The sequence below is a fragment of the Schistocerca cancellata genome, chromosome 6 (genome assembly GCF_023864275.1).
Source record: "Schistocerca cancellata isolate TAMUIC-IGC-003103 chromosome 6, iqSchCanc2.1, whole genome shotgun sequence".
Classification (NCBI taxonomy): Eukaryota; Metazoa; Arthropoda; class Insecta; order Orthoptera; family Acrididae; genus Schistocerca; species Schistocerca cancellata.
Window position 1 is genome coordinate 105,009,448 of NC_064631.1, and position 27,181 is coordinate 105,036,628.

Here is a 27,181-nt window from a genome sequence, read left to right on the forward strand (position 1 = left end):
TTTGTACAGAAACCAGATGGCAATTATAAGAGTCGATTGTCACGAAAGGGAAGCTCTGGTTGGGAAGGGAGTGAGACAGGGTTGTAACCTATCCCCGATGTTATTCAATCTGTATATTGAACAAGCAGTAAAGGAAACAAAAGAAAAATTCGGAGTAGGACTTTAAATCCACGGAGAAGAAATAAAAACTTTGAGGTTCGACGATGACATTGTAATTCTGTCAGAGACAGCAAAGGACCTGGAAGAGCAGCTGAACGGAATGGGCAGACTCTTGAAAGAAGGATATGAGATGAACATAAACAAAAGCAGGACTAGGATAATGGAATGTAGTCCAATTAATTCTGGTGATGCTGAGGAAATTAGATTAGGAAATGAGACGCTTAGAGTAGTAAATGAGTTTTGCTATTTTGGGAGCAAAATAACTGATGATGGTCGAAGTAGAGAGGATATAAAATGTAGACTGGCAATGGCAAGGAAAGCGTTTCTGAAGAAGAGAAATTTGTTCACATCGAGTGTAGATTTAAGTGTCAGGAAGTAGTTTCTGAAAGTATTTGTATGGAGGTGAAACGTGGACGATAAATAGTTTAGACAAGAAGAGAATAGAAGCTTTCGAAATGTGGTGCTACAGAAGAATGCTGAAGATTAGATGGATAGATCACATAACTAATAAGGAGGTATTGAATAGAATTGGGGAGAAGAGAAATTTGTGGCACAACTTCACGAGAAGAAGAGATAGGTTTGTAGGACATATTCTGAGGCATCAAGGGATCACCAATTTAGTATTGGAGGGCAGCATGGAGGGTAAAAATCGTAGAGGGAGACTAAGAGATAAATACATTAAACAGATTCAGAAGGATGTAGCTTGCAGTAGGTACTGGGAGAGCCGGTCGGTGTTGCCGTGCGCTTGTAGGCGCTTCAGTCTGGAACCGCGTGACCGCTACGGTCGCAGGTTCGAATCCTGCTTCGGGCATGGATGTGTGTGATGTCCTTAGGTTAGTTAGGTTTATGTAGTTCTAAGTTCTAGGGGACTGATGACCATAGATGTTAAGTCCCATAGTGCTCAGAGCCATTTGAACCATTTGGTACTGGGAGATGAAGAATCTTGCACAGGATAGACTAGCATGGAGAGCTGCATCAAACCAGTCTCTGGACTGAAGACCACAGCAACAACAACAATACCAATATAGAACCATAATGTTGAAATTAATCAAGAAACAATAACGAGTACTCACAATGGTTATATTTCCAAAATTTATATGGACAACTACGGAGTCCTAGCTTTCAGAAAGTTACCCACGTTAAAAGTCATGCCACAATGCTTGCTCGTCATTGCTTCTTGTTGAATGTCAACACTATGGTTCCGTATTTCTGCAGTTTTAAAAATTCCAAACAGTGATTTGTATTTCTGACACGTAAACCTGAAGATGCGTCTATACTGGCATGAAACTGGTAGTTCCGAATAAAGCACTTTCATACAGCTATGCGGCCTTTGAAAACTCCTCATCAATTTTGACTTTTTAATTGTTGTAATTTTTACGATAATATAACGGTTATTGAGTGTTGTTACTGTTAATCAAAGTCTCAGTTGTATCTTGAGGGATTGCATAGATTTTGTTACTGATGTATTATGTATTGTCCTTTACAGTATTAGCTCCTTTATCAGTTTAGCACATCCATTGTCTAACGGCTTGTTGTTACTGGTTAATAAGACCCTGTTACATGCGAACTGGTAGTTCTGGAATATGACAAAAATAAATTAAATACTGAATAACAGGGTAGCCGCTAAGCTTTACTACATATAAAAGAAAGAAGCCAGTTCTGCTGCTCTTCATGTCTACGACATAGCAGTGACTCAACTTTCATAACCGTACAGGGTGAGGCACTTAAAGACAGGACACCTGAATAACCCAACAATTTTATTCATAGAAGAAAATTTTCAAACAAAACCTGCTTAGTTTGAAGCAGAACATAGTGTGGTGTTCATCATTTTTTGTGAGTGGAAGGCTACAGGAGAAAAACCTGCTTAGTTTGAAGCGGAACATAGCGTGGTGTTCATCATTTTTTGTGGTGGAAGGCTAGAGGAGATTATGATAGTCAACTGTGTTACTTTAAATGAATTTGCATGTCATATTATTCGCCCTTTAACAATACTTTTAAAGACATGTACAATGCATTACGGCCTGTTTGGGTATGTATGAGGTTCCGTTAATAATGCAGCATCAGCGACACAGAATGAGTAAGCCAAGTGGCTGCTTTAGTGTACAGGTTACATCGAATGTAAACAATATTCCACTCACTGCAGGTTTCAAGTGTTTATCTGTTGCATGGAGACCATTACTCTGTGGTTTGCTGTTGTAGCGGGTAGACGAGGTCTACATAAAGTTATCAGATCTTCACAATGTTCTATGCAAAAGCCGAGGAAGTGGATAAGATTTTTATTTACGGCGAATGACGTCAAAATATGAGAGCAGCAGTGTGATTTTATATTGAGAGATATCCTAAGCGTTCAACACCATCGCGATCTACTTTTCCGAAGATAATACAAACATTTCAGGAACCAGGTAAACGTCAACAAAAATAAAAAAAGTAAGCAGATCAAATAAGAAACCGACAAGCGATATGCAGTTGCCATCTTGGCAACTGTAGCACACAAGACAGCTCGAATGTCCCGGTGGAATCAGTCAAGAAGTGTTCTGCAAATACTACACTGCAACAGATTTCATCCATACCGCATATTACTTCATCAGGAGCTCCTCCCTGATAAATAAATGTCACGTGACTAGGCCTCCCATCGGGTAGACCGTTCGCCGGGTTCAAGTCTTTAGATTTGACGTCACTTCGGCGACTTGCGCGTCGATGGGGATGAAATGATGATGATTAGGACAACATAACACCCAGTCCCTGAGTGGAGAAAATCCCCGATCCAGCCGGGAATCGAACTCGAGCCCTCAGAATTGACAGTCTATCGCGCTGACCACTTTTTTTAGTTGATCTCATTTTGTTCTATTTTGTTCGTTGTATATGTTCGGGGCGGACGTCTCATGACACCCGTTCAGGTTTTTCGTTTATCCGTTCACTCACTTTTTTTTATTACCGAGGGTAGCTAACTCTCTGACCGAACACTCTCAGCTACCATGCCGGCTGTCCACTCAACTACCGGGGGCGACTCCTCGGTAATGACTTTTGTTAAAGGGTACAATTATGCGAAAAGGCGATACGGAAACTACAAACATACGACGTATTCTTGATGGAGATGTTATTTACAGATGAACCATCATTTACAACCCACGGGCATGTTAACCTTCGCTCCATGAACTACTGGTCCTCTGAACACCCACAGTAGCTGAGAGGAGCGGACGAAGATCTTGGTCAGTCAACGTGTAGTGTGGTGCGGTCTTCTAAATAACCGAATTATTGGTCCCTGTTTTATTGATGGGAACTAAAATAGTGAGAGTTATTTTGACTTCTTAACAGAAGTACTGCCACTATTACTAGAAGACATCCCGCTGGACATACGACAAGTCATGTGGCACCAACACGAAAGATGCCCTGCACATTCTGCACAAAAAATTGCAGGGGTTCTGAACAACGGTCTTGAATATAGTTGGATTGGTCAGTCTTGCAATCCAAAATGGCCTACGCGTTTGCGCGACCTAAAGCCTATGAGCTTTTACTTGTGGAGTAAATTGAAAGAACTACTTACCGAGAAGTACCAAACAGTCGCGAAGACATGAAATATCGTAGTACACGAAGCTTGTTCTGCTCTCAGCTCGTCTGAAATTCAGCGTGCAGTATGGTACAAATCGAATCGTTTTACAGCATGCATGACTGCTAATTGTCACCATTTTGAACAGATATTGTAACAACATTATCTGATGCCATTAAATCACATATTGTACATTTCATCCTAATTCCACTGTATACGTTTGCAAAGGGACTTGTAAAAGTTCAACACTGTGATCTGATGAAAGACCATTACTGTACAACCTAATGAACTGCACGCGTCTTCAGACATCTTATTAAAAGATTAATAATATAACATGCCAATCAATTTCAAATCACAAAGTTGACTATAACAACTTTTCTGCCCTTCCACCTACGAAAAAATGATGAATATCACACAATATGCCCTTTTAATCTAAGCAGCTTTAGTTTGAAAGATTTTCTCCTGCACTAAAAGTGGCTGAGTTATTCAGGTAGCCTGTCTTAGGTGCCTCGTACTGTATATTACTGGTGGAACTTACAAATTATGAGGACATTTTCGTACCATGAAGCACAGTAAACATTCATCGACATTTAATTTAAATTAATTTATTACCAAACACTGACAAAAAAGATTAAGAAATAATGCAATAAATAAATAAACAACAAATCGTCTATACAGCTAATTCTAGAGACTCATTCATGTGTGATAGCATACTTCCATAGAGCTTATAGACAGCCAATCACATGGAGCACGTTCCTGCCCAGTAGGTTTACCGGGCTGGCGTCTCCTTGGACTTAACTGCACGACTTTGTTGGGTTGGGTTGTTTGGGGAAGGAGACCAGACAGCGAGGTCATCGGTCTCATCGGATTAGGGAAGGATGGGGAAGGATGGGGAAGGAAGTCGGCCGTGCCCTTTCAAAGGAACAATCCCGGCATTTGCCTGGAGCGATTTAGGGAAATCACGGAAAACCTAAATCAGGATGGCCGGACGCGGGATTGAACCGTCGTCCTCCCGAATGCGAGTCCAGTATCTAACCACTGCGCCACCTCGCTCGGTGCAAGACTTTGTCATCGAGCCAATCAGCGTTCGCCAGATTCCCACCACATGCTAGATCGCCTGCCCTTGTTGCAAATACTGACTTATTATGTGCTATTACTCGTAATTATCAAACACGCGTCTCCCTTTGACAGCAGTGTTTTTATTTTTATTCATCTTATTACTTCAGGTCACTCACTGTGTAAACAATTCGTAAGTTACGAGTTTTTATTTCGCCCCATGCAAGTGACCCCCCCCCCCTCCCGCCACGCCCTTCCCAGCCACCCATGCGCCAGACACCAGTCTGCTTCAAAAATGATCCGAGATTGCAGTTTTCTTGGAAACTGTTGCAAACTTGTTGCCTTAGAATCTCCAGCATTTGAGCTCTGTTTACAACTTTTTCATTTTTTAATATCAGTTATTTACAACAATCCCCCCCCCCCCTCACTGTTTAGAGGGGTTGTGCTGGCAGTAACCTTGCTGCCAATTTTCGGCTACTGTAAAACAGATAATGTACACATATGCACGAACTCACGCATATTCCTCAGTTTCTTCAGCTGACATTTCGCTCGTGTACCTTTTCAGAAACGTGGAAAGTGGGTACGTAGAAGAAGCTGGTGTTGTCATCAAAGACAGCACTTCGTGAAAATCTAGCGGTCGAGGGCTCTTTAAAAGGGGAATGAACGACATTTTTCCCATGAGATCTAATGTGATTGGTTTCCTATGACTTTTGGATCTTACTTGCTCTGAACATTTGTCTTCTCATTTTTTTTTATTTAGTTTTTTTTTTTTAAAGGCATTGTGTTGTTATAGCTTGGAGTGAAATGGAGGCAAATAAGCAGAGACCCGATAGCGATGTATATTCCGGTTCAGTGGTCGAAATTTGGAACTAAACGTAATGTAATCAGGTTGCTACAGAGCTGATAGTGGTATGTAGATGGTATCGTTCTTAGCCTCGTTTCGTGGATCAAGGTTAGGCTGGTAATCATTGTCTGAACTACTTCGATGGAAATTGAACCGTGTCCGCTGATAAATTTTTTGCTTGATAGCTTAATTGCCTCATGTACTGAGATTGCACACCTTATCGCACTGGCACTGCGTTGACGCTTGTCACCTCGACCATAAGCTGCGAAAGTAAGAAAACGTCAATGGCGTTTATTAGTCGTTTGCTCGTCACTTAGGGACAAATTAACTAATATACACAACGAACTCCACGTGGTGTCTGAATGTTTAATCTGCCTCATTCTTACACTATTTAAAACGACTGCCTCAGCATTTTTCAACTTCTTAATGACTTTATCAAGTTCTTCCATGCCGATTTCAGCTGTGGCGCTGCTAGTCGCAGTATCTGTTTTTAATTCCATTATGTTATATATGGCCACCCGCAACTTTTCAGTTAAGCAAGAGCTGAAGAGTAATTGTTTGAGGAGATAGGCTGATGTTCCCAGGACCTATCTCGAATGCGGTATTCTTCTTTACAATAGCCTCAAAGTGTTTGGACTTGTTTAGAATATGCCTAACACTTTATCGAATGAAATCAAACGGTTTCGTCTATCTACCGTTAAATATAGCTACACTATGTGGTCAAAAGTATCCAGACACCTGGCTGAAAATGGCTTACGAGTTCGTGACACCCTCCAACGCTGGACTTCAATATGGAATTGACCCACCCTTAGCCTTGATGACAGCTTCCACTCTCGCAGGCATACGTTCAATCAGGTGATGGTAGGTTTCTTGGGGAAGGGCAGCCTATTCTTCGCGGAGTGCTGCACTGAGGAGAGGTATCAATGTTGGTCGGTGAGGCCTGGCACGAAGTCGGCGTTCCAAAACATCCCAGAGGTATTCTATAGAACTCAGGTCAGTATAGTGTGGAGGCAAGTCCATTAAAGTGATGTTATTGTAGTGTAACCACTTCGCCACCCATAATATCTGCACTCGTATCCCTAACACCCTGAAAACGAAGGGACTGCAAAAAAGTAAGCTGCACGCGTTGTTCCACGTTAACATCACTGTGCAACGAGAGTGGCGCGCTGTTAAGGATACAGGGTACTTATAAATGGTAGAAAAATCGAATTTTTTTGTGACTTTATTAAATTCTATAGTCTTTCCTGATTACATTGATATACACATTATAGGGTTTCAAATGAAAAATGACCTATGTATGCCAAATTTTAAAGTTACAGTCTTGTATGCCACCACATCCCCTTTATTTCTGTTACAGAAACCAGTATCATTACGAAAAAAAACTCTGAATTTCTGTTTCCAGCGATTATACGTATAATACATTGAATGTGTTTGTAACAGTGCATGTTTTTAGTGTCTGTAAACGATTATCTTTGCTAGCATTTACTTTCGTTTCGCTGAAGCATTTTGTTCACGTGTTACTGAATGTTTATGCCCAAGTGCTACATATATTTGTGGAAGACATATCCTTTAGCGTGCAATAAATATGAATTATGCCACGCATCATGAAATTCAATAAAAGGAAATTCTGTGGCAACCAGCTCACAAACAAAGCAAGCCGCATTGTTGAAAGTAACCCAAGTATCAGTTCTTCAGGGAAGAAACTCCCACATGGCACGCCTCCTGGTGATTCAAATTTTTGTGTTAACAATGGTGCAGTCTGTAGTGGATTTGTTGTTGTTGATGTGGGCATCTTATCTTCTTTGACAAAAGGAAGTGGCGAAATGTAAACAATGTGATGGTTCAAATAGCTCTGAGCACTATGGGACTCAACTGCTGTGGTCATAAGTCCCCTAGAACTTAGAACTACTTAAACCTAACTAACCTAAGGACATCGCACACATCCATGCCCGAGGCAGGATTCGAACCTGCGACCGTAGCGGTCGTGCGGTTCCAGACTGTAGCGCCTTTAACCGCTCGGCCACTCCGGCCGGCGCAATGTGATGGTGTAGGCTGTCTGGAAATAAGTGAACAACAAAGTAGCGGGATGGGTTTAGAGTCAAAATTAGTTGTTCTGTGTAGATCCTGCAATAAATCTGCTTCGAAAATGACTTCGAACATTGTGCATAATTCATATGATGTGAATTTGAAGTTAGTGTATGCAATTCTTGCAATATGAAAAGGAAAACAGGCTGTTCAAACGTTTTGTGGTTTGATGGACCTCCCTCCTCCTCCCAGTAGCTTCAGCAAGTACATAAAAATACTTTTAGGTGCCTTGACGGTTGTGTCTAAAGCATCTATGAAACGTGCAGTAGAAGAAACTGTAAATATTAGTGCAGCCAGGGACATTGCTGTTGCACTTGATGGGACATGGCAACGTCGAGGACATCGTTCCTTGAATGGTGTTTTAAGCGCTACTTCTCTGGAGAATGGAAAATTTGTTGATGTTGAGTGCTTATCTGAGTATTGCCACACCTGCCATGGTAACACTGAAGGTCATATTGAACATCAGTGTTCTAAGAATTATGATGGTTACAGTGGAGGAGCTCTACAAACATTTCAGAGGTAGGTGCCCGTTTATAACGTTAGATATACGAAGTACCTAGGCGATAGGGACTCTTAAAGCTTTCAATAAAATTAGTGAGTTCAATGTTTGTGGTGATAACTTGGTAACAAAACTGGAGTCTTGTGGACATGTGCAAAAGAGGATGGGTGCTAGATTGAGGAAACTACGAAGAGAAATGAAAGGAAAGTTACTATCTGATGGAAAATCTCTGTCTGGCCGAGGCCAACTGACAGAAACTGAAATAGATCTTCAGAGCCATTACACGAACTGCACCTCTGCATGATGTTACAGCAATGAGAAAAGCTGTATGGACCACCCTGTTCACGGACTTTGTCCTAAAGGAGCAGATTATTGGTGTGGTTACCAAAAAGCAAAAGAAATTGATCATATATACCATCATAAGCATTCTCTTCCTGAGCCTGTTATGAATGAAATAAAACCAATTTTTAGAGACCTGAGTACTTTTATTTTGCTTAGTAAATGTCTTCGTGGGGGCACCCAGAATACAAATGAAAGTTTCAATAATTGCATATGGGAAAGATTACCCAAGAATGTTTTTTGTAGGACTACATACATTAAAAGTTGGTGTACTAGATGCAGTGATACGTTTCAATGATGGAGTGATAGGAAGGTTGGAAGTCTCGAGAAATTTAGGCATAAAACGTGGCTCTAATGTGGAAGATCAACTGCTTGCGTGTGACAGACAACAGGTGCATGAAGCTGAAAGATTCGCTTTTCAAGTTACCAAATAAGCAAGAGGTGCTAAAAAGGAATGCCAAGAGAAAGCTTGAAGATGAAGAAATGTTGCAGGCTGAAGACTATGCTTCAGCAGTGTTCTGAGGCACAGTTTAATTGGACTCATATCTTCAATCGCAACTTCCCGCAAGTTGTATTTTTCACAATTCAGGTACAAATATTTTCTAAAGTTCGTAAAGCATTGCTCTAATTTTTTTCTGTTACTTGCAACAGTCCATACTTATGCAGCACACCTATGCTTTAGTGCAGAATCAACTAAATTATAGAAAAAATAACATTTTTATTAGAAAAAAATTATAAAAATTAAAATGTAAGATGCGATATTTTTTATCTTTGTAATATACATAATAGGTGGAATTAAATAGGTCTAGTACCTCTGTCATCATGTCATGCATATCTGCTAAAACTTTGGTCTCCTTCAAATGTATAACATTGAATTAAATGGTACCTCAATCTGAGGAAGCACTTTCGAAAAAAAAAAAAATGCATCAATTTCATTTTCGAAAAAAAATTGCATCAATTTCTTCATTTTCGAAAAAAAAATTGCATCAATTTCTTTGTAATTTTTTTAATAACCATAAGCAGGTTCAAAAATGTTCAAAATAATTTCTTTAGAAAGTGTGCTGGATTACCTGATATCAACAAAAAATCTTTGAAACATATACATTATAAACAGTGCCTGAAAGAAATAGGTGTTGATCTTTAAACAATATGGAGCCGGAAAAGTAGCCTAGAGGAAATTTTCTAGGTTTACTGCAAGCACGGTTCTGCTGCGGTACCGACAGCAGGCGCTTCACAGGGTGCGGTAAATGCAGACGCACTCCAAAGTAAGAAGGGCAGAAAGATTCTTGGCGTAAAAAAGCTGAACCGGACACAGATTCACGGTGGAATTCTAGCGGTATATGTGCAAAATGCTGTGTTGCGTCCAGCCTTAATGAAGTTCAAAATGTTCAAATGTGTGTGAAATCTTATGGGACTTAACTGCTAAGGTCATCAGGCCCTAAGCTTACACACTAATTAACCTTAATTATCCTAAGGACAAACACACACACCCATGCCCGAGGGAGGACTCGAACCTCCGCCGGGACCAGCCGCACAGTCCATGACTGCAGCGCCTAAGACCGCTCCGTTAATCCCGCGCGGCCCGTAATGAAGTGGTTTCAATAATTTGACCGAGGCCACATAGACGACGGTGATACTCATGGGGAGGAAGGTTATCCACATCGACCACAAACGACAGTGTGGAGGTAATCGACGAACTGAGTCTGTACCCAAAGACTGGAAAGCTGCACAGGTCACACCAATTTTGAAAAAAGGTAGTAAGAGTAATCGAATAAATTGCATGCCCATATCATTAACCTCAATATGCAGCACGATTTTGGAACATATACTGTGTTCGTCCATTATAGATTACCTCGAAGAGAACGGTCTATTGACACACAGTCAACGCGGATTTAGAAAACATCGTTCTTGTCAAACATGACCAGCTCTTTACACACACGAAGTGTTGAGTGTTTTTGACAAGGGAGTTCAGATTGATTCCGAATGTCTAGATTTCCAGAAGGCTTTTGGCACTGTACCACACAAGCGACTTGTAGTGAAATTGCGCTCTTATGGAATATCGTCTCAGTCATGTGACTGGAATCGTGATTTCCTGACAGAGAGGTCGCAATTCGTAATAGTTGATGGAAAGTCATCGAGTAAAACAGAAGTGATAATAAAATAAGGGAAATCAGAGCTCGCACTGAATGATATAGGTGTTCGTTTCTTCCGCGCGCTGTTCGAGAGTGGAATAATAGCGGATTGTTGTGAAGGTGGTTCGATGAACCCCCTGCCAGGCACTGAAGTGTGATATGCAGAGTCTCCAAATAGCTGTAGACGTAGATGAGTCGTGGCAGTAGCAAATTTTCCGACGATGAGGATGTTCACAGAATGGTTCTCAAATAATTCTGTGACCAGGGAGCGACTTTTATCGTCGATGAACTGCGCACGATTGGTAGAACGTTGTTTACAAAGACTTCGTCACAACGTTGAAAAACAGTGCTATGTATCTGTGTCACTTTGATGTGAAGTGCAGCATTCAACAGAAGTAACTTTGCCTGCCACAAGAATCCCCCGTGGGGCATATTTTGTAAATACATTAAAAAGTAGTTTCCAGTAACGAGGTGTGTATTTGAGGTTACCCATGTTTTCGAGCATCCGTGCACTCTTTGGTCTGCATTAGGACAGATAATCAGGGTTCTGCTGTACGTTATACCTGCCTCCAACTACACACATCAACCTAGTATGTGGCGCAAGTGTGATGCATTGTGACTGTTCATGTACCGAAACGTTGACCACAGATGTTGTATGTACACGTACACACAGTTACAATGAGCGCTACCTAAGGGTACAACGCCGCACTCGAATGGCTTGCAGCATTTTACTTGAAAGCAAAGCACCAGTAAGGATGCATTAGAGACGTCTGTAAACTATAGAGTCAGCATCCATCACGCTACGAACAACAATCGCGAGCAACGATCGGATCTACACCATCATATTACGTGCATCGGAGTTAAAGTGATGTGATGCTGACATGGGATCGATTCCAATTGATAGGTAGTGTTTAGGATTTACACCGCACAAGCCGTACACGCTAGACAGGTGCACAGGATGATCCATACCTACGACTTTCGAGTCAAAGGAAATATGTGCTTAGTGATCCCGAAATGAATTCGGCGTCCAAAGAAACTTACAGGACCTCACGTATCGATAAAACTGTTCGGTGGCGATTGCATGATGCGAATCTCCATTGCCGACGGTTTTGGCAAGCACCACACCGTACACCACAACACAACTGACTCCGTTACAAACGGGCAAGAAAATGGACGCGCAGGATTGGCATCTAATGTCGTTTACGGACGAAATTCGGATGTGAAACTTCCTGGCAGATTAAAACTGTGTGCCGGACCGAGACTCGAACTCGGGACCTTTGCCTTTCGCGGGCAAGTGCTCTACCAACTGAGATACCCAAGCACGACTCACGCCCCGTCCTCGCAGCTTTAATTCCGCCAGTACCTCGTCTCCTACCTTCCAAACTTTACAGGACAGCTCCGCAGGAGAGCTTCTGTAAAGTTTGGAAGGTAGGAGACGAGGGACTGGTGGAATTAAAGCTGCGAGGACAAGTCTTGAGTTGTGCTTGGGTAACTCAGTTGGTAGAGCACTTGCCCCCGAAAGGCAAAGGTCCCGAGTTCGAGTCTCAGTCTGGCACACAGTTTTAATCTGCCAGGATGTTTCATATTAGCGCACACTCCGCTGCAGAGTGAAAATCTCATTCTGGAAACTCGGATGTGTTTGTACGCTGACAGCCGCAGACGACGTGATTGGAGAAAACCTGGGGATATTGAACCTCTCCAGCACTGTGTCTCACATATGCAAATGTGTGGTGGTGGAGTGATGTTCTGGGCCAGCATTACAAGGAGCCACCATATATCTCTCTTAACTGTTGAGGGTAATCTCACTGCTCAATGGTGTGTGGACGAGATGCTGCAACCATTAGCGGAACGGTATCGACAACAATTTGGTGACACTTTCATCTTGATGCTCATGTAGGAGCTTTCTCATTGTGCTATTCTGATGAACAAGTTCTTTCAGCATGCTAGGATCTCCAGAATGGTGTGGCCTGCTATCTCCCGGGAAATGAGCCCAATGGAACATGTGTGGGATCGATTGAAACAAGCTGTTTTTAGATGACGAAGACAACGTCCACATACTCTGCTCGACTTGCCGGGTTCACACAGGCAACAAAAGTATCGCCATTGCTAATGGCGAACTGCAGTTGCTATGTAGTTGCATGTGTGAACGCCTAGTTTTCGGTGGCGCCATTTAAGAAGCGCGACTTTTGTCACGCCACAAAAAGTTGAACTTGGTTCTACTTTGTTGCGCCATTTTTCCTTCTCCACAATCGAATAACGTTATTCGATTGCTACCTCGCGGCTGGATTCAAACCTTTCTAGTGCGTATTCGTTCGCAGATAGTGCTTTTGTTTGTGCGTTTGCTATTAATATGTCGAAAAAGTGGTCAACAACGATAATTATGAGATTCTTGGAGGTGTATCAAGAACGAGAATGCCTTTGGAACCACAAAAGCGAATCATACAAAGACAGAAATTTGAGAGATGCTGCATTAATTGAAATAGTAAACAGTATGCGTGAATATGTACCTGGAATTGATGTACCTACAACGAAATTAAACATTCGAAGCATTCGAAATGCTTACATGAATGAACATAAAAAAGTACTGAAATCACTTAAGAGTGGTGCGTCTACAGACGGTATTTATAAATCCAGCCTTGTTTGGTTTGGAGCTGCAGACCGGTTCTTAAAACATGTAGTCGAGACAAGAGAGACGAGAAACACTTTGGTAAGTAATATTTTACATTTATTACGTTTCCAAAACATCTTATTTAGTAATATGTACAGCCGTTTAATCAGCTGAGACAGGTGACGCCATTTTGCAAACTGCGCAATTACGAAGAATTTGTGGCGTCCTGTGTGAACGGTAGCTCACAACGCCACTCCAGAATGACTTGACTTGTGGCGATACTTTCGTTGCGTGTGTGAACCCGGCTTTACGCAGAATCGCCATAGAAGAGTGGGGCAGTTTAGACAACGGCTTGCTTGCTGATCTCATCGATGGTATTCATCGACGGTAGCAACGACATATTCAAGCATGTATCTGAGCAAGAGATTTCCACTACATAATGGCATTGTTGAGGAGTGCTGTGTAAAAATGGAGAACATGGGAAACAGACAATTTTGCCGTTACACAAATTTTTATTTTATACGCTGCTAATGAATTTATTCGCATGCCTCAGAAGCAACTTTTGTTCTCTGTGTCATGACTTTCAGAATAAAGGAGTTATGCAATACTTATGTTAAGTACATGCGTGAGATAGGATTGACGATATTTTAAAAATATCGGAAGTCCGATATATCGATATCTAATATTCTACTAAGCCAGTCTAACAACATTCGCGACGCTTCGCCTCGATTTTGTTGCCTACAACGCCAGCAGCGCCCCCAAGCGGCCGGTAGGTTGAACTGTGAGTTCGGCGCGATCGTGAAAGCGAATAGTGATTGTTTATTTTGATTTATACAATGGTTTTTACCATCGGGAACGTTTGTAGCGCAATAAATTGCAGCAACAACAGGAAGAAGACACCACAGCTGTCTTTTTTTTAGGCTTCCTAAGGATCCTGAGAGGTATATACCATCATGTTACTAAACTGTATCGTCAGGATTCACTTGCAAACGTGTGAAATGATGAATGTTTCGTTTTAGGAGCAGAAAATGGCTAGTTAATAGCAGACGAGAAGACCTTATGAAGAAAGACCCAGTTTACCTGTATAATAATATTAGGTTTTGTCCCCTACATTTCGAACAAAATCAGTTCATGAACGCAGACAATAACAAACTCGTGTGGAATGCAGTAACCACACTGTTTGACATTCCAAATAAGCCACCTCAACTGACGATGAAGAGGAAACTGCCACAAAGATTAGACAGTCTATCTAAAGTTGTAAAACAGTCCTATGACACAGAAGCAGCCAGTTCAACTCTCCATGTATCAGTGCCAGATTCGTGTGAATTATCAACACAGACCTGCTTTGGCGATTAAGTGCAGCTGTTCGTGTCTTACAAAGCGTGTGAAGTGTCAGAATGTGCAGATCGAACGAAACTATTACAGGACAAGGAAAGTGCCTACGGACAGATTGTTTGAAAATTATTCAAATATTTGGTTTTTCATCAAATGTAAAGTAATCAGCTCATTATAATGTTTTCAGCATATTTCACCCACTATTTGGCAGTTGCTTGTCCCACTTAGAATAATATAAAGATGAAGGTCGTACTTGTGGCAACAGGCGACAATGACACAAACAGTAGGCCTACAGAACGATAAACGAGCTGTCGATCGCTTTTGCATGTAAAGGTACATGTTTGTGTTTCTTACATGTGAATCTGAGTATTTATATTCTTTTGATATCAACGTGGTAAGCTGCAATTCTGTCCAATGTCACAAGTGTTTCTTCGCGAATGTGTTGTAGCTTGCCATTCTATTCATGGTTTTTGTCCATACTTGCGCTTATTTTAGAATCATTTTTAGAAACATATATGCCTTCTGATACTATACAAACTCTTGGATGCAAGAAAATAACCCGAATAATTCGGAAATTACGTAGGAAATGGATTCAAACTAACTTTATGCTTACGACGCGTCTGACGTTCACCTTACCTGCCGCTTGGAGCGCTAGTGTCGCTCCATCTGTCAAACGGCAACAACTTTTACAGCAGTGAGTGTCGCGACTGTTATGTAGACTGCTAGTACTGCCGCCAGTCAACATACCGAGAAATATTATCGATATATCGATGTAAGGTATATCGACGTACAGGCCACAAAAAATTCGGCTGCGCATTGTAAATATACTGCCTGTTTTAGAACTGTGTATTTAAATACTGATTTATTATTAGATATCCCCCTCCCCAGTGCAATAGTTCTTTTTTGTACCGTCTATACTTGCTTCACACAGACAAAGAGAAAGACTGGACGTGATGAGAGCTCAAAAAGTAATACGACTCTTTCACATAGTGAAAATAAAATTACGTTCTACTACAATTTCAGAAGAACAATTTCAAACATTTAGCGAAATTTGCGAAAGAAGTGTAATATAAAATAAAAATATCGGCATACGATATTGCTGTTTCGTTATCTATATGTGGGTCAAATAAATACAGCATATGAATAGCGATATCTTTTGGGAAATATATCGATACACCCTTATGTCGATATTTTAACAACAGCCCTAGCGTGAGGCAGCGGCTGTTTCAGGCTTTTCTGTTCACATTTTATCCTATTAATATACTGAATTTGCATAAGCGACTCTCTTGCTTCATTTACTTTCCGATTCAGTTTTTGCTTTTCAACTTTTCACCGGTATCCCGCGCTGATTACATGAGTGGTTAGGAGTAGCTTGTAGCAACGTGGGGTAGCCACCTCTCTGTACCTAAACTAACATTTCATTCTCAAAACAGTTTTTCCCATTAAATGAATCTGGTGTTGACCACAGGAAAAGAGGAGGAAATTTCATACTCTCTGGAAGATCTGTCAGCCACTTAAGAAGGCAGCTCCGACACGAGAAGACTGCACAGATAGACAATCGAGCCTTTCAGGGATTATCCTCGTGGTTGAGCCTGAGGAGACAATGAGCAGCAGAATGGAAAACTGGTGTCGTCTATAGTAGAACAGGAAACCATTGGAAGAAGGGGGTGAGAACTCTGGTTTTTAGTAACCTTTTGATGGAGTCCTCAACTGTCCACTTGCTGTTATCCCACTGTGTATGGTCTCCCGCCATCGTGCGTCTGCAAATTTCCAAATTTTGCTCTTCCCATGGGAATGCTGTGTGAAGCCCAACGTTTCCACAATTTCCGACAAAAAAGTCTGTATGTGGGAATGGAGCGACACGTGTTTTCCATATATTTTTACCAGATCAAACTGTATCATTCAGCAACCATTAAAGTAAAATATTCAATTGATGTGCCCACGTCCTCCAATCATTAGCAATAGGCGCGGCCCCTGTCGAGTTCAGGAACTTACCAAATATTTTCCGACGTGTGGGTGGCAGTTGATTTTTTCAGGTAGCCTATTAGCTGTATGGTTGGTAATTTACATTGATGTTCAGAAAAAAAAAAACAGAGCACCTTGAACGACTAGAGACACGGCATTAATATTCACAGGAGACGTACATTAGTACGTTCTGCAGTCTGCAGAAATGATAAGCATTTCAGTCACCTGTGTTCAGCATGTGTTATGTTCCCTAGTAAGCACAGGGTCCGCCATCGACCCTGACAAATTGTTCCATGCGTGATGGCATCGACGCGTATAAGGCACGAACGGCGTCCTCTGGTATAGCCATCCATGCTGCATTCAGCTAGTTCCAAAGTCCAACTGTGGTGGCTGGCATTGGGTCACAGCGCTGTACCTGTCGTTTCACCATATACGACACATTTTCGAGTGGCAACAAGTCTGTTGATTTGGCGGGCCAGGGCAGAAGGTTGACATCCTGTGACACCAAGAACGCACGTGTTTGTGCAGCAGCACGTGGTCGTGCATTGTCTTGTTGGAAAATGGTGTCTGGGGTGTTGTGCAGAAAGGGTAAGCCTACAGGTCGAAGGATGTCATTCACGTGGGTAACACTGGTCACAGTGCCCTGGACACGCACCAGCTGTGGTTTGTGGTTGTACCCAACAGCACCACACACCATAAGGCCTTGAGTTGGCACTGTATGTCTTGTGTATTTGCGGCCACTGTGATGCCGCTCCCCCTGTCTGCTGCGAATCAATGTGCAGACATCATTTTCAAACAAACAGGACCCGGATTCGCCCGAAAACACTATCTGACCCCATGACTGTCCCAAGTGACGTCGTCCATACACCATTGCCTCTTCCATGTTTCTGCACATTCGTAAAGGTACGCGGAGAAGTGGACGACGCGCACGTAACCCATAACAAACGGCGATGCACTGTCACCACTGACAGTGTACGATGGGTTGCACTGTTCCACTGTTGCGTCAGAGTCGAGGAGGACGCAGTTCTGTCCTGAAATTCCACTCGGATGAGGTGTCGATCTTCTCGGCGGGTGGTCTGGGTGGTGCGACCTGTCCGATCTCACCGTGTTCTACGGCCTTCAGTGAACCATTCTGCACACACCCGTTGCACTGGAGAAACACTTCGTCCCGCGCGAGCAGAAGTTTCTCAGATTCATGTGTCACATTCCATCGTGCCAATAATGTGCCCTCATTCAAATTCACTGATTGGATAGTTGAGGCTTAGCGCCATATACCGATCCTGCCTTGGAGGCGGTTAAGTGAGAGATGTGTGTCAGAGCTAGATGGTGGTGCGAGACTGGACGCGCACGTAGTTAATGAATCAGCCGATAGAGGACAGTATTGGATAGGGGACTGATTTAGTTGCGATTGTGCCCACTAGAGTGCACTAAAGTAATAGAATGTTTTTCATAAACCGTTCCAGTATTTTCATAAAGTGTTATTATGTCTTTTTGTGTAGGTAAAATGTTATAAATGTGTTTTAGCAGTATGAATGATGCGTGAGTGTGGTTTAAGGTTAATATAAAGATAATTGTTTAACGAGTTATGTAGTGGGATTTAGTGTGGGAACATTTCGAAGAAGCGTGGATGTGCACAAAGGGGATTTTCGTAGAATAGATTTGTAAAGTAAGTTTATGGTAAAGGGAAAGTTAATTCAGGTATAAATAACAATAGTAAATAACTGTATGCATAAACAAAACTTCAGCATATTAGATAATTACGTGCAGTCGTTAGGTTTACTATTTTGCGATTGGTTATTGATGAAAAACGCGGACTGACGCGGGAGAATGTTGTTTTGCTATTGGCTCTTAAGTAAACTGACAAATGGTAACGCAATATTCTTCGCGCGCCATTCTCTGCTGGTAAAGAAGACTTAAGAGTATTCTAGAGAAGAGTCGGAGCCTAGCCATGAAACAGTTTGGACGCGTGTAGTAGTAGTTCCGATGGACATGATAAGTTGCCGGATCTAGCAGTGTTTCATACATCAAAAGTGTGGTAAAGTGACGGCATAATTATTCCGATGGGTGTGTAGAAATTTTTGGAATTTTTAAGTGAATTTTGTGACGAGAAAAGACGTATATTGAGCAGGTCAGTGGCTAAAAACTGTGACTGCATTTGGTACCGACAGACTTAATATTTGGCGAGCATTCTCAATCAAAAACAATAAGTATTTTTGTAGCTATTACGTTTTCGGGAAATGCAACACCATAAACTTGATAACGTGAGTGAAAGGAATTGTGAGTGACTGTGTTAAGACTAGCACGGGCTTAGCAGTGATACTTGTTCACCTAAGTTTCAGAATATATTAATTGAGGACAAAATTTCCAACCTTTCATTTCGTGTGAAAACTTTCTCCCGAAACGTAGATTAGTGACTTTAATTGCAGCCTGGTTCACCTCTAAGTACAATAGGTTTCGCTCGGCTTCCTTGCTGATGATATGCTGAGACAATGTTCACAGGTAGGGGCGGGTTCGTCGTAAAGGGACGGAAAGAACCGCGCCGCCGCATAGTGCGGTTCGCTCATACGTCTCCGAGGCATCCTGCACGTCTGCTCAAGTCACACCGATGCATTACCTTCGGTTTATAGCAACAACGAGAGCCGCAGGCACATTTTACCGGTAGGTGGTGTTGTGTCGCGATGTCGTTGTTGGCCTTGAACCCGCGGGTCGACATGGTACGAATGCCAATCATTACTGCAGAACATACTAATGTACATGTGCTGTGAACATGAACGTCCAATCTTTAGTCGTTCAAGGCGTTTTTTTTTTTTTCTGGACAGAATGTATCATTTTATATGATCTGGGGTGATTCTGCATCATTCTACTCTGCATACCGGCGGAGAACCTGATGAGCAAGAGGTCACGTTGGCAGCACACGCGGCTTTTGACACATGCAACACAGCCGTGCTGGAGGTGATATACTCACCCTATCATACACCCTAGGCAGAGCCATGCTGGAAGTGATGCCGACCAGCGGGACTCCGAATTTGGCGGCAAACGCGGCCATGCAGTCGGCGTGGAAGAACTCGGTGATGACGAGGTCGTAGTGGTCGCCGGAGGAGAGCACGTGCCGCACCTGTGGCAGCGCCAGGGCGTCGGTGCACTGCTGCCTGGCGATGTACTTCATGATGATGGCGCTCACCGGCGGGGAGCGGGCCCGCTCTATCAGGTCCCAGGTCAGCTGCAGTCGGAACAAACACACACACACTGTACAGTTTATGGGACCAGTTCGTCAGGCAGTAGCGCGCTGTTTGCAAGCTCGCTATTTACTCGTTTCCTGTTCCACTTGGATCAGCACAAAAAAACTGCTGGATATTGAAATTGCAACGCCATAAGGAATCGATGAGATCTGGAGGGCTATACTCAAGGCCATACTGTCAACAACTCTATGCGACTAGTGCCCGGGAGGACATACAGGGGGTGGACAAAAGCATGGAAATCCCAGAAACACAATACATTGCCATGCCTAATATGGTGTAGGAAACCCTTTGGCATTCAAAACAACTTCTAGTTGTCTCGGAATGGATAAATACAGGTCCTTTATTAAGACACAAAGGAATTACAGACATTGGCCCGAGTGGACACTGATTTAAATCAGTGGGGTAAGTTGAGAATTTGTGCCAGGTCAGGACTCAAAACCGGGTCTCCTGCTTGCTACGCAGATGTATTGACCACTGCACCATCCAGACACAGTGGTCATCGCAACAGCAACTGCACAGACGCCTCCTGTCATACCCAAATTCGCAACTTATCCACAGACTACTAACATACTACCCATTGCCCATTATTCTCATTACTCACAGAATTCCGCCAGTTCCTGCTAGAGTTCAAGTGTGGTGTCCATCTGCACTGAAGTAATCATTGGCCAGCCTCGCTTTAATTGTACATTGTAGAGCCAAAGAAACTGGTACACCTGACCAATATCGTGTAAGGCCCCCGTGAGCACACAGAAGTGCCACAGTACGACATGGCATGCAGTTGACTAATGCAGCGCTAGAGGGAGTTGACACCGTGAATCCTGCAGGGCAGTCTATAAATCCGTAAGAGTACGACGAGGTGGAGATCTTTTCTGGACAGCACGTTGCAAGGAGCCCCAGACATGCTCAATAATGTTCATGACTGGGAAGTTTGGTGGCCTGTGGAAGTGTATAAAAACAAAAGAGTGTTCCTGGATCCACTCTGTAGCAATTCTGGATGTGTGGAGTGTTACATTGTCCTGCTGGAATTGCCCAAGTCCGTCAGAATGCACAATGGACTTCAATGGATGCAGATGATCAGACAGGATGCTTACATAGGTGTCCCTGTTAGAGTCGTATCTAGATGTATCAGGTGTCCCGTATCACTCCAACTGCACACGTCCCACACCATCGCAGAGCCTCCACCAGCTTGACCCGTCCCCTGCTGACGTGTAGCGTCAATGGATTCATGAGGTTGTCTCCATTTTCGTACTCGTCCATCCACTCGGTACAATTTGAAACGAGACTCGTCCGACCAGGCAACGTTTCCAGTCATCAACAGTCCACGCATAGCGCTGCAGTGTATGTGAGGTATCTGTTCGTTCAGACTTCAAGTAGACCACTGTGTCTGGATAGCCTAGTAAGTAGCAAGCCCAGGTTCGAATCCTGATCTAGCATAAATTTTGAAGTTACTCCATTGATTTACAGCAATACTCACTCCCAGCCAATGTCTGTAATTCCTATGTGTCTTAATTGATAGAGGCTGTTTGATCAAAATGATGCCTGTTCTTTAGGACAGTTCCGAAAAACAGACATCATGTATACACAGGTCCTCTATGATTTTGAAGGGAATCTTATGCCATTCCCCCTGCAAAATAGTGGCAAAAACTGGTAACAATCATCTAATTGGGTAGTGATCACACAGTCTTCTCTCCAAAGTAGACCACAAAGGCTTGATAATATTGAGATATGGTGATTGTGGTGGCCAGGAGAGATGTGATAATTCATTCTTGCACTTGCAAAACCACTCCTGGACCATGCTAGCTGTGTGAATAGGCCCCATCGTCTCGGAACATACTATCACCATTGGGGAGCAAACATTGTGCGATGGGATGGACAGTCAAAACGTCCATGTAACCCTTGGCAGTAACGTGACTTTGTAGAGTGCTCATGAGGGCCCATGGACCACCACGATACAGCTGCCCATATCATCGGAGAACCCCCGCTGTGTTTCATTCTTCAGATGTAAACTCGACCAGGAGTCGGAAACAGTGTGCAACAAGACTCCAGTCAAATGACTTTCTTTCATTGCCGCATAGTCCACGTCTTATGGATCCTACACCAATTTTACCTGCTATGGGTATTTGCATCACTGAAGACTAGCTTTGGAATTCCTGCACGCTCTGCAGTTCCCTGCTTATGGAGCTCTCTTCTTGTAGTTTTGGTGCTGACAGGGTTTGTGAAGGCGCCATTCAGTTCCGCTCCGACCTTTGCTGCTATCGCCCTCTTACTTTTTGTCACAATCCTTTTCAATGACTGTCTGTCAGTATCGCTCAACACACAGTTTCGTCCCCATTGTGACTTAGCAGATGATGTTTTTCCGCTTTCCCCACAGATCTTCGATGTGGTGCCTTTTGAAACATCAAAAATTTTGGCTCCCTTGATTATGGAAGCACTCACCATACGAGCAACAACAATTTCCCCACGTTCGAACACAATTAGCTACCATGTGATGCATACACAACTACATAACACATTGTTCTGGCCACGACTAATACTTGCAACATATTGAGGACACTGTACAGACGTTATTCGTGGTCAAGCACAACAGCAAAACTTGCAAACTTGGCTAGCATCTGCATTTATGTTCAAATATGCATTTCACGCGGTGTTTCTATATTTTTGTCTGATCCCTGTACACTGCTCACCTGGCCGTGCACCATCATGCTGCATTGGTTAAGAATCTTGACTCAGGAATTGGGTTTGTTTGTAGCAAAACACGTATCCACAATAACAGTGCTCCAGATGTGGAGTACAACAGACTGCCAGCACGGCAACCAGTGTTGTGGCTTCCCTTGTCATGGCAGCAGTGAGAGGTATGCCAAGAGTGGTTCGTCCAGCTGCAACACTGGACAATGGAAGTGGCACCGTGGCACCTCTCAGACAAGTCTTGGTTCTGTGTAAAGCATTATGGTATACGTACCCATGTAGGAGGCTCCAAGAAGTACGAATGTTGCTCGATTGCATTCATTATTCCCATATGGTCGCAGGACCAAGCATCATGGTATGGGATGCTATTACGTACACAATACAATCACTTCTGGATCATGTAGTCAATAATTTGGACAACAGCCATTACACTTCTGACACATTAACGCAATTGGCTGTGCACTATGGCCGAGGTTGCCGAGTCGTTATTTTTCAACAAGATAACGCAAAACCATATGGTGTCCGTGCTGTCCCGGCCAGCATGTACTCCAGATCTCACACCCACTGAAAACATCTGGTCACCGGTTGCCAAGACACTGCTATGCCTCCATTCACCAGCTGCAACGACTGGTGAACTCTGGCACAGATCTGAAGCAGCGTTTCTGTCAACCTACCTCACTTCAGTCGTGCTCAGCCGGATTAGAGCCACTCTTGCTCCCATAGGTGGCATCTCTATATACTAAATTTTGCATCCTGTATACCACAATTCGCCTACAAATTCTATCATGCATTCTTCCTGCTACAGTGGAGACTCGATTAACAGGACTAATTGTTGCCGTACGTCTTTAGGATTATAGAAAATCCGAATAATTGAATGGCTGAAGAAAAGCGATTTTTGTGTTATTAACTATAGAAAGATCATCTAGATTGCCTGTGTTTGGTTGTCTTTTAGGTACAGTGTCATATTGTTATCTTTCTAAGATTAATAAATAATGTTAGGTGTTTATTCAGAATAACAAAAATAAATTAAACTTATTAAACTCAATAAAAACAATGTTTATTAAGAAAATAGAGACATTTTCGTACATAGCTACATATTTTAATAAAATTACTAAAATACTGCAAGCTTAATCATGAAATACCTAACAAAAGTCACACTAGTTTTTGTTTAAAACATTTAGTAATTGTCACCTGATGTAAACATTTTTTCTCTTCATTGCTGCCACATCACGAATTCGTTTTAATTGTAGTAAACTCACGATATCACACGCTTTATTTTCGAACCATTTGAAAACTGTTCCCAGGGCATGAAATACTTCCGCATGACGTGATCCTGCATCATTTTCTACATTTACGGCTTCTTTTGTTTTATGTTCTTGCATTTCCTGGTGTTCGTTTACCTGCAATATGTTTCAATAATTTCGTCATCCCACATAATCTGATCATTACAGTCACAAGTGAGCTACTCTTTCATATCATCGGCATCACATTCCTAGCATATCTGCATGTTTGTCGATATCTCATTTACATCCTCCAAAACGGAATCATCCGTATCGGTTATTGAATTTTCGTGCTCTTGTTATGGTATTATGTTCCAGACTTTGTTCAAAGTCTTCCTTTCAATCAAATCTCACGCATCTACAACCATGTAACAACACTTCTTTAAACAGCTGCGACACGGCGCAGCGGCGTAGCGATTGCCTACTGTATACTTCAAACAATAATGAAACGGGCGCTGTCTAACTCAATATACGAGGTCTGTTCAAAAAGTTCCGGAACGTTCCTAATTTCCCGCCGATGATGTGTTGGAGCGAAATGCACACGCCTGTGTTTAATGTGTAACTACAAGAAGTTTCATTGCTGTTGTATGTCTGTTAATTATTGTTCAGTGCTGTATTGAGTAGCGGGTTACTAAAATCGTTGTTGTTGTTGTGGTCTTCAGTCCTGAGACTGGTTTGATGCAGCTCTCCATGCTACTCTATCCTGTGCAAGCTTCTTCATCTCCCAGTACCTACTGCAACCTACATCCTTCTGAATCTGCTTAGTGTATTCATCTCTTGGTCTCCCTCTACGATTTTTACCCTCCACGCTGCCCTCCAGTACTAAATTGGTGATCCCTTGATGCCTCAGAACATGTCCTACCAACCAATCCCTTCTTCTGGTCAAGTTGTGCCACAAACTTCTCTTCTCCCCAATCCTATTCAACACTTCCTCATTAGTTATGTGATCTACCCATCTAATCTTCAGCATTCTTTGTAGCACCACATTTCGAAAGCTTCTATTCTCTTCTTGTCCAAACTATTTATCGTCCATGTTTCACTTCCATACATGGCTAAACTCCATACAAATACTTTCAGAAATGACTTCCTGACACTTAAATCTATACTCGATGTTAACAAATTTCTCTTCTTCAGAAACGCTTTCCTTGCCATTGCCAGTCTACATTTTATATCCTCTCTACTTCGACCATCATCAGTTATTTTGCTCTCCAAATAACAAAACTCCTTTACTACTTTAAGTGTCTCATTTGCTAATCTAATACCCTCAACATCACCCGACTTAATTCGACTACATTCCATAATCCTCGTTTTGCTTTTGTTGATGTTCATCTTATATCCTCCTTTCAAGACGCTATCCATTCCGTTCAACTGCTCTTCCACGTCCTTTGGTGTCTCTGACAGAATTACAATGTTATCGGCGAACCTCAATGTTTTTGTTTCTTCTCCATGGATTTTAATACCTACTCCGAATTTTTCTTTTGTTTCCTTTACTGCTTGCTCAATATACAGATTGAATAACATCGGGGAGAGGCTACAACCTTGTCTTACTCCCTTCCCAACCACTGCTTCCCTTTCATGTCCCTCGACTCTTATAACTGCCATCTGGTTTCTGTACAAATTGTAAATAGCATTTCGCTCCCTGTATTTTACCCCTGCCACCTTCAGAATTTGAAAGAGAGTATTCCAGTCAACATTGTCAAAAGCTTTCTCTAAGTCTACAAATGCTAGAAACGTACGTTTGCCTTTCCTTAATATTTCTTCTAAGATAAGTCGTAGGGTCAGTATTGCCTCACGTGTTCCAGTATTTCTACGGAATCCAAACTGATCTTCCCCGAGGTCGGTGTCTACTAGTTTTTCCATTCGTCTGTAAAGAATTCGTGTTAGTATTTTGCAGCTGTGGCTTATTAAACTGACTGTTCGGTAATTTTCAAATCTGTCAACATCTGCTTTCTTTGGGATTGGAATTATTATATTCTTCTTGAAGTCTGAGGGTATTTCGCCTGTTTCATACATCTTGCTCACCAGATGGTAGAGTTTTGTCAGGACTGGCTCTCCCAAGGCCGTCAGTAGTTCCAATGGAATGTTGTCTACTCCGGGAGCCTTGTTTCGACTCAGGTCTTTCAGTGCTCTGTCAAACTCCTCACGCAGTATCGTATCTCCCATTTCATCTTCATCTACATCCTCTTCCATTTCCATAATGTTGTCCTCAAGTACATCGCCCTTGTATAGACCCTCTATATACTCCTTCCACCTTTCTGCTTTCCCTTCTTTGCTTAGAACTGGGTTTCCATCTGAGCTCTTGATGTTCATACAAGTGGTTCTCTTATCTCCAAAGGTCTCTTTAAGTTTCGTGTAGGCAGTATCTATCTTACCCCTAGTGAGATAAGCCTCTACATCCTTACATTTGTCCTCTAGCCAATTCTGCTTAGCCATTTTGCACTTCCTGTCGATCTCATTTTTGAGACGTTTGTATTCCTTTTTGCCTGCTTCATTTACTGCATTTTTATATTTTCTCCTTTCATCGATTAAATTCAATATTTCTTCTGTTACCCAAGGATTTCTACTAGCCCTCGTCTTTTTACCTACTTGATCCTCTGCTGCCTTCACTGCTTCATCCCTCAAAGCTACCCATTCTTCTTCTACTGTATTTCTTTCCCCCATTCCTGTCAACTGTTCCCTTATGCTCTCCCTGAAACTCTGTACAACCTCTGGTTCTTTCAGTTTATCCAGGTCCCATCTCCTGAAGTTCCCACCTTTTTGCAGTTTCTTCAGTTTTAATCTACAGGTCATAACCATCAGATTGTGGTCAGAGTCCACATCTGCCCCTGGAAATGTCTTACAATTTAAAACCTGGTTCCTAAATCTCTGTCTTACCATTATATAATCTATCTGATACCTTTTAGTATCTCCAGAGTTCTTCCATGTATACAACCTTCTTTCATGATCCTTAAACCAAGTGTTAGCTATGATTAAGTTATGCTCTGTGCAAAATTCTACCAGACGGCTTCCTCTTTCATTTCTCTCCCCCAATCCATATTCACCCACTATGTTTCCTTCTCTCTCTTTTCCTACACTCGAATTCCAGTCACCCATGACTATTAAATTTTCGTCTCCCTTCACTATCTGAATAATTTCTTTTATCTCATCATACATTTCTTCAATTTCTTCGTCATCTGCAGAGCTAATTGGCATATAAACTTGAACTACTGTAGTAGGTGTGGGCTTCGTATCTATCTTGGCCGCAATAATGCGTTCACTATGCTGTTTGTAGTAACTTACCCGCATTCCTATTTTCCTATTCATTATTAAACCTACTCCTGCATTACCCCTATTTGATTTTGTGTTTATAACCCTGTAGTCACCTGACCAGAAGTCTTGTTCCTCCTGCCACGGAACTTCACTAATTCC

The 27,181-nt window shown here is 42.3% G+C and overlaps 1 protein-coding gene across 1 annotated transcript in view; it reads right to left on the reverse strand.

Annotated features, from left to right (window-relative positions):
• The window catches only part of LOC126191416 (UDP-glycosyltransferase UGT5-like), a 90,875-nt gene that overhangs the window by 23,729 nt on the left and 39,965 nt on the right, over positions 1–27,181 (reverse strand). Inside the window, exon 3 of the mRNA XM_049932288.1 lies at positions 19,535–19,789. Within this exon, the coding sequence (XP_049788245.1) occupies positions 19,535–19,789 (255 nt within the window). The remainder of the gene's footprint in view (positions 1–19,534; positions 19,790–27,181) is intronic.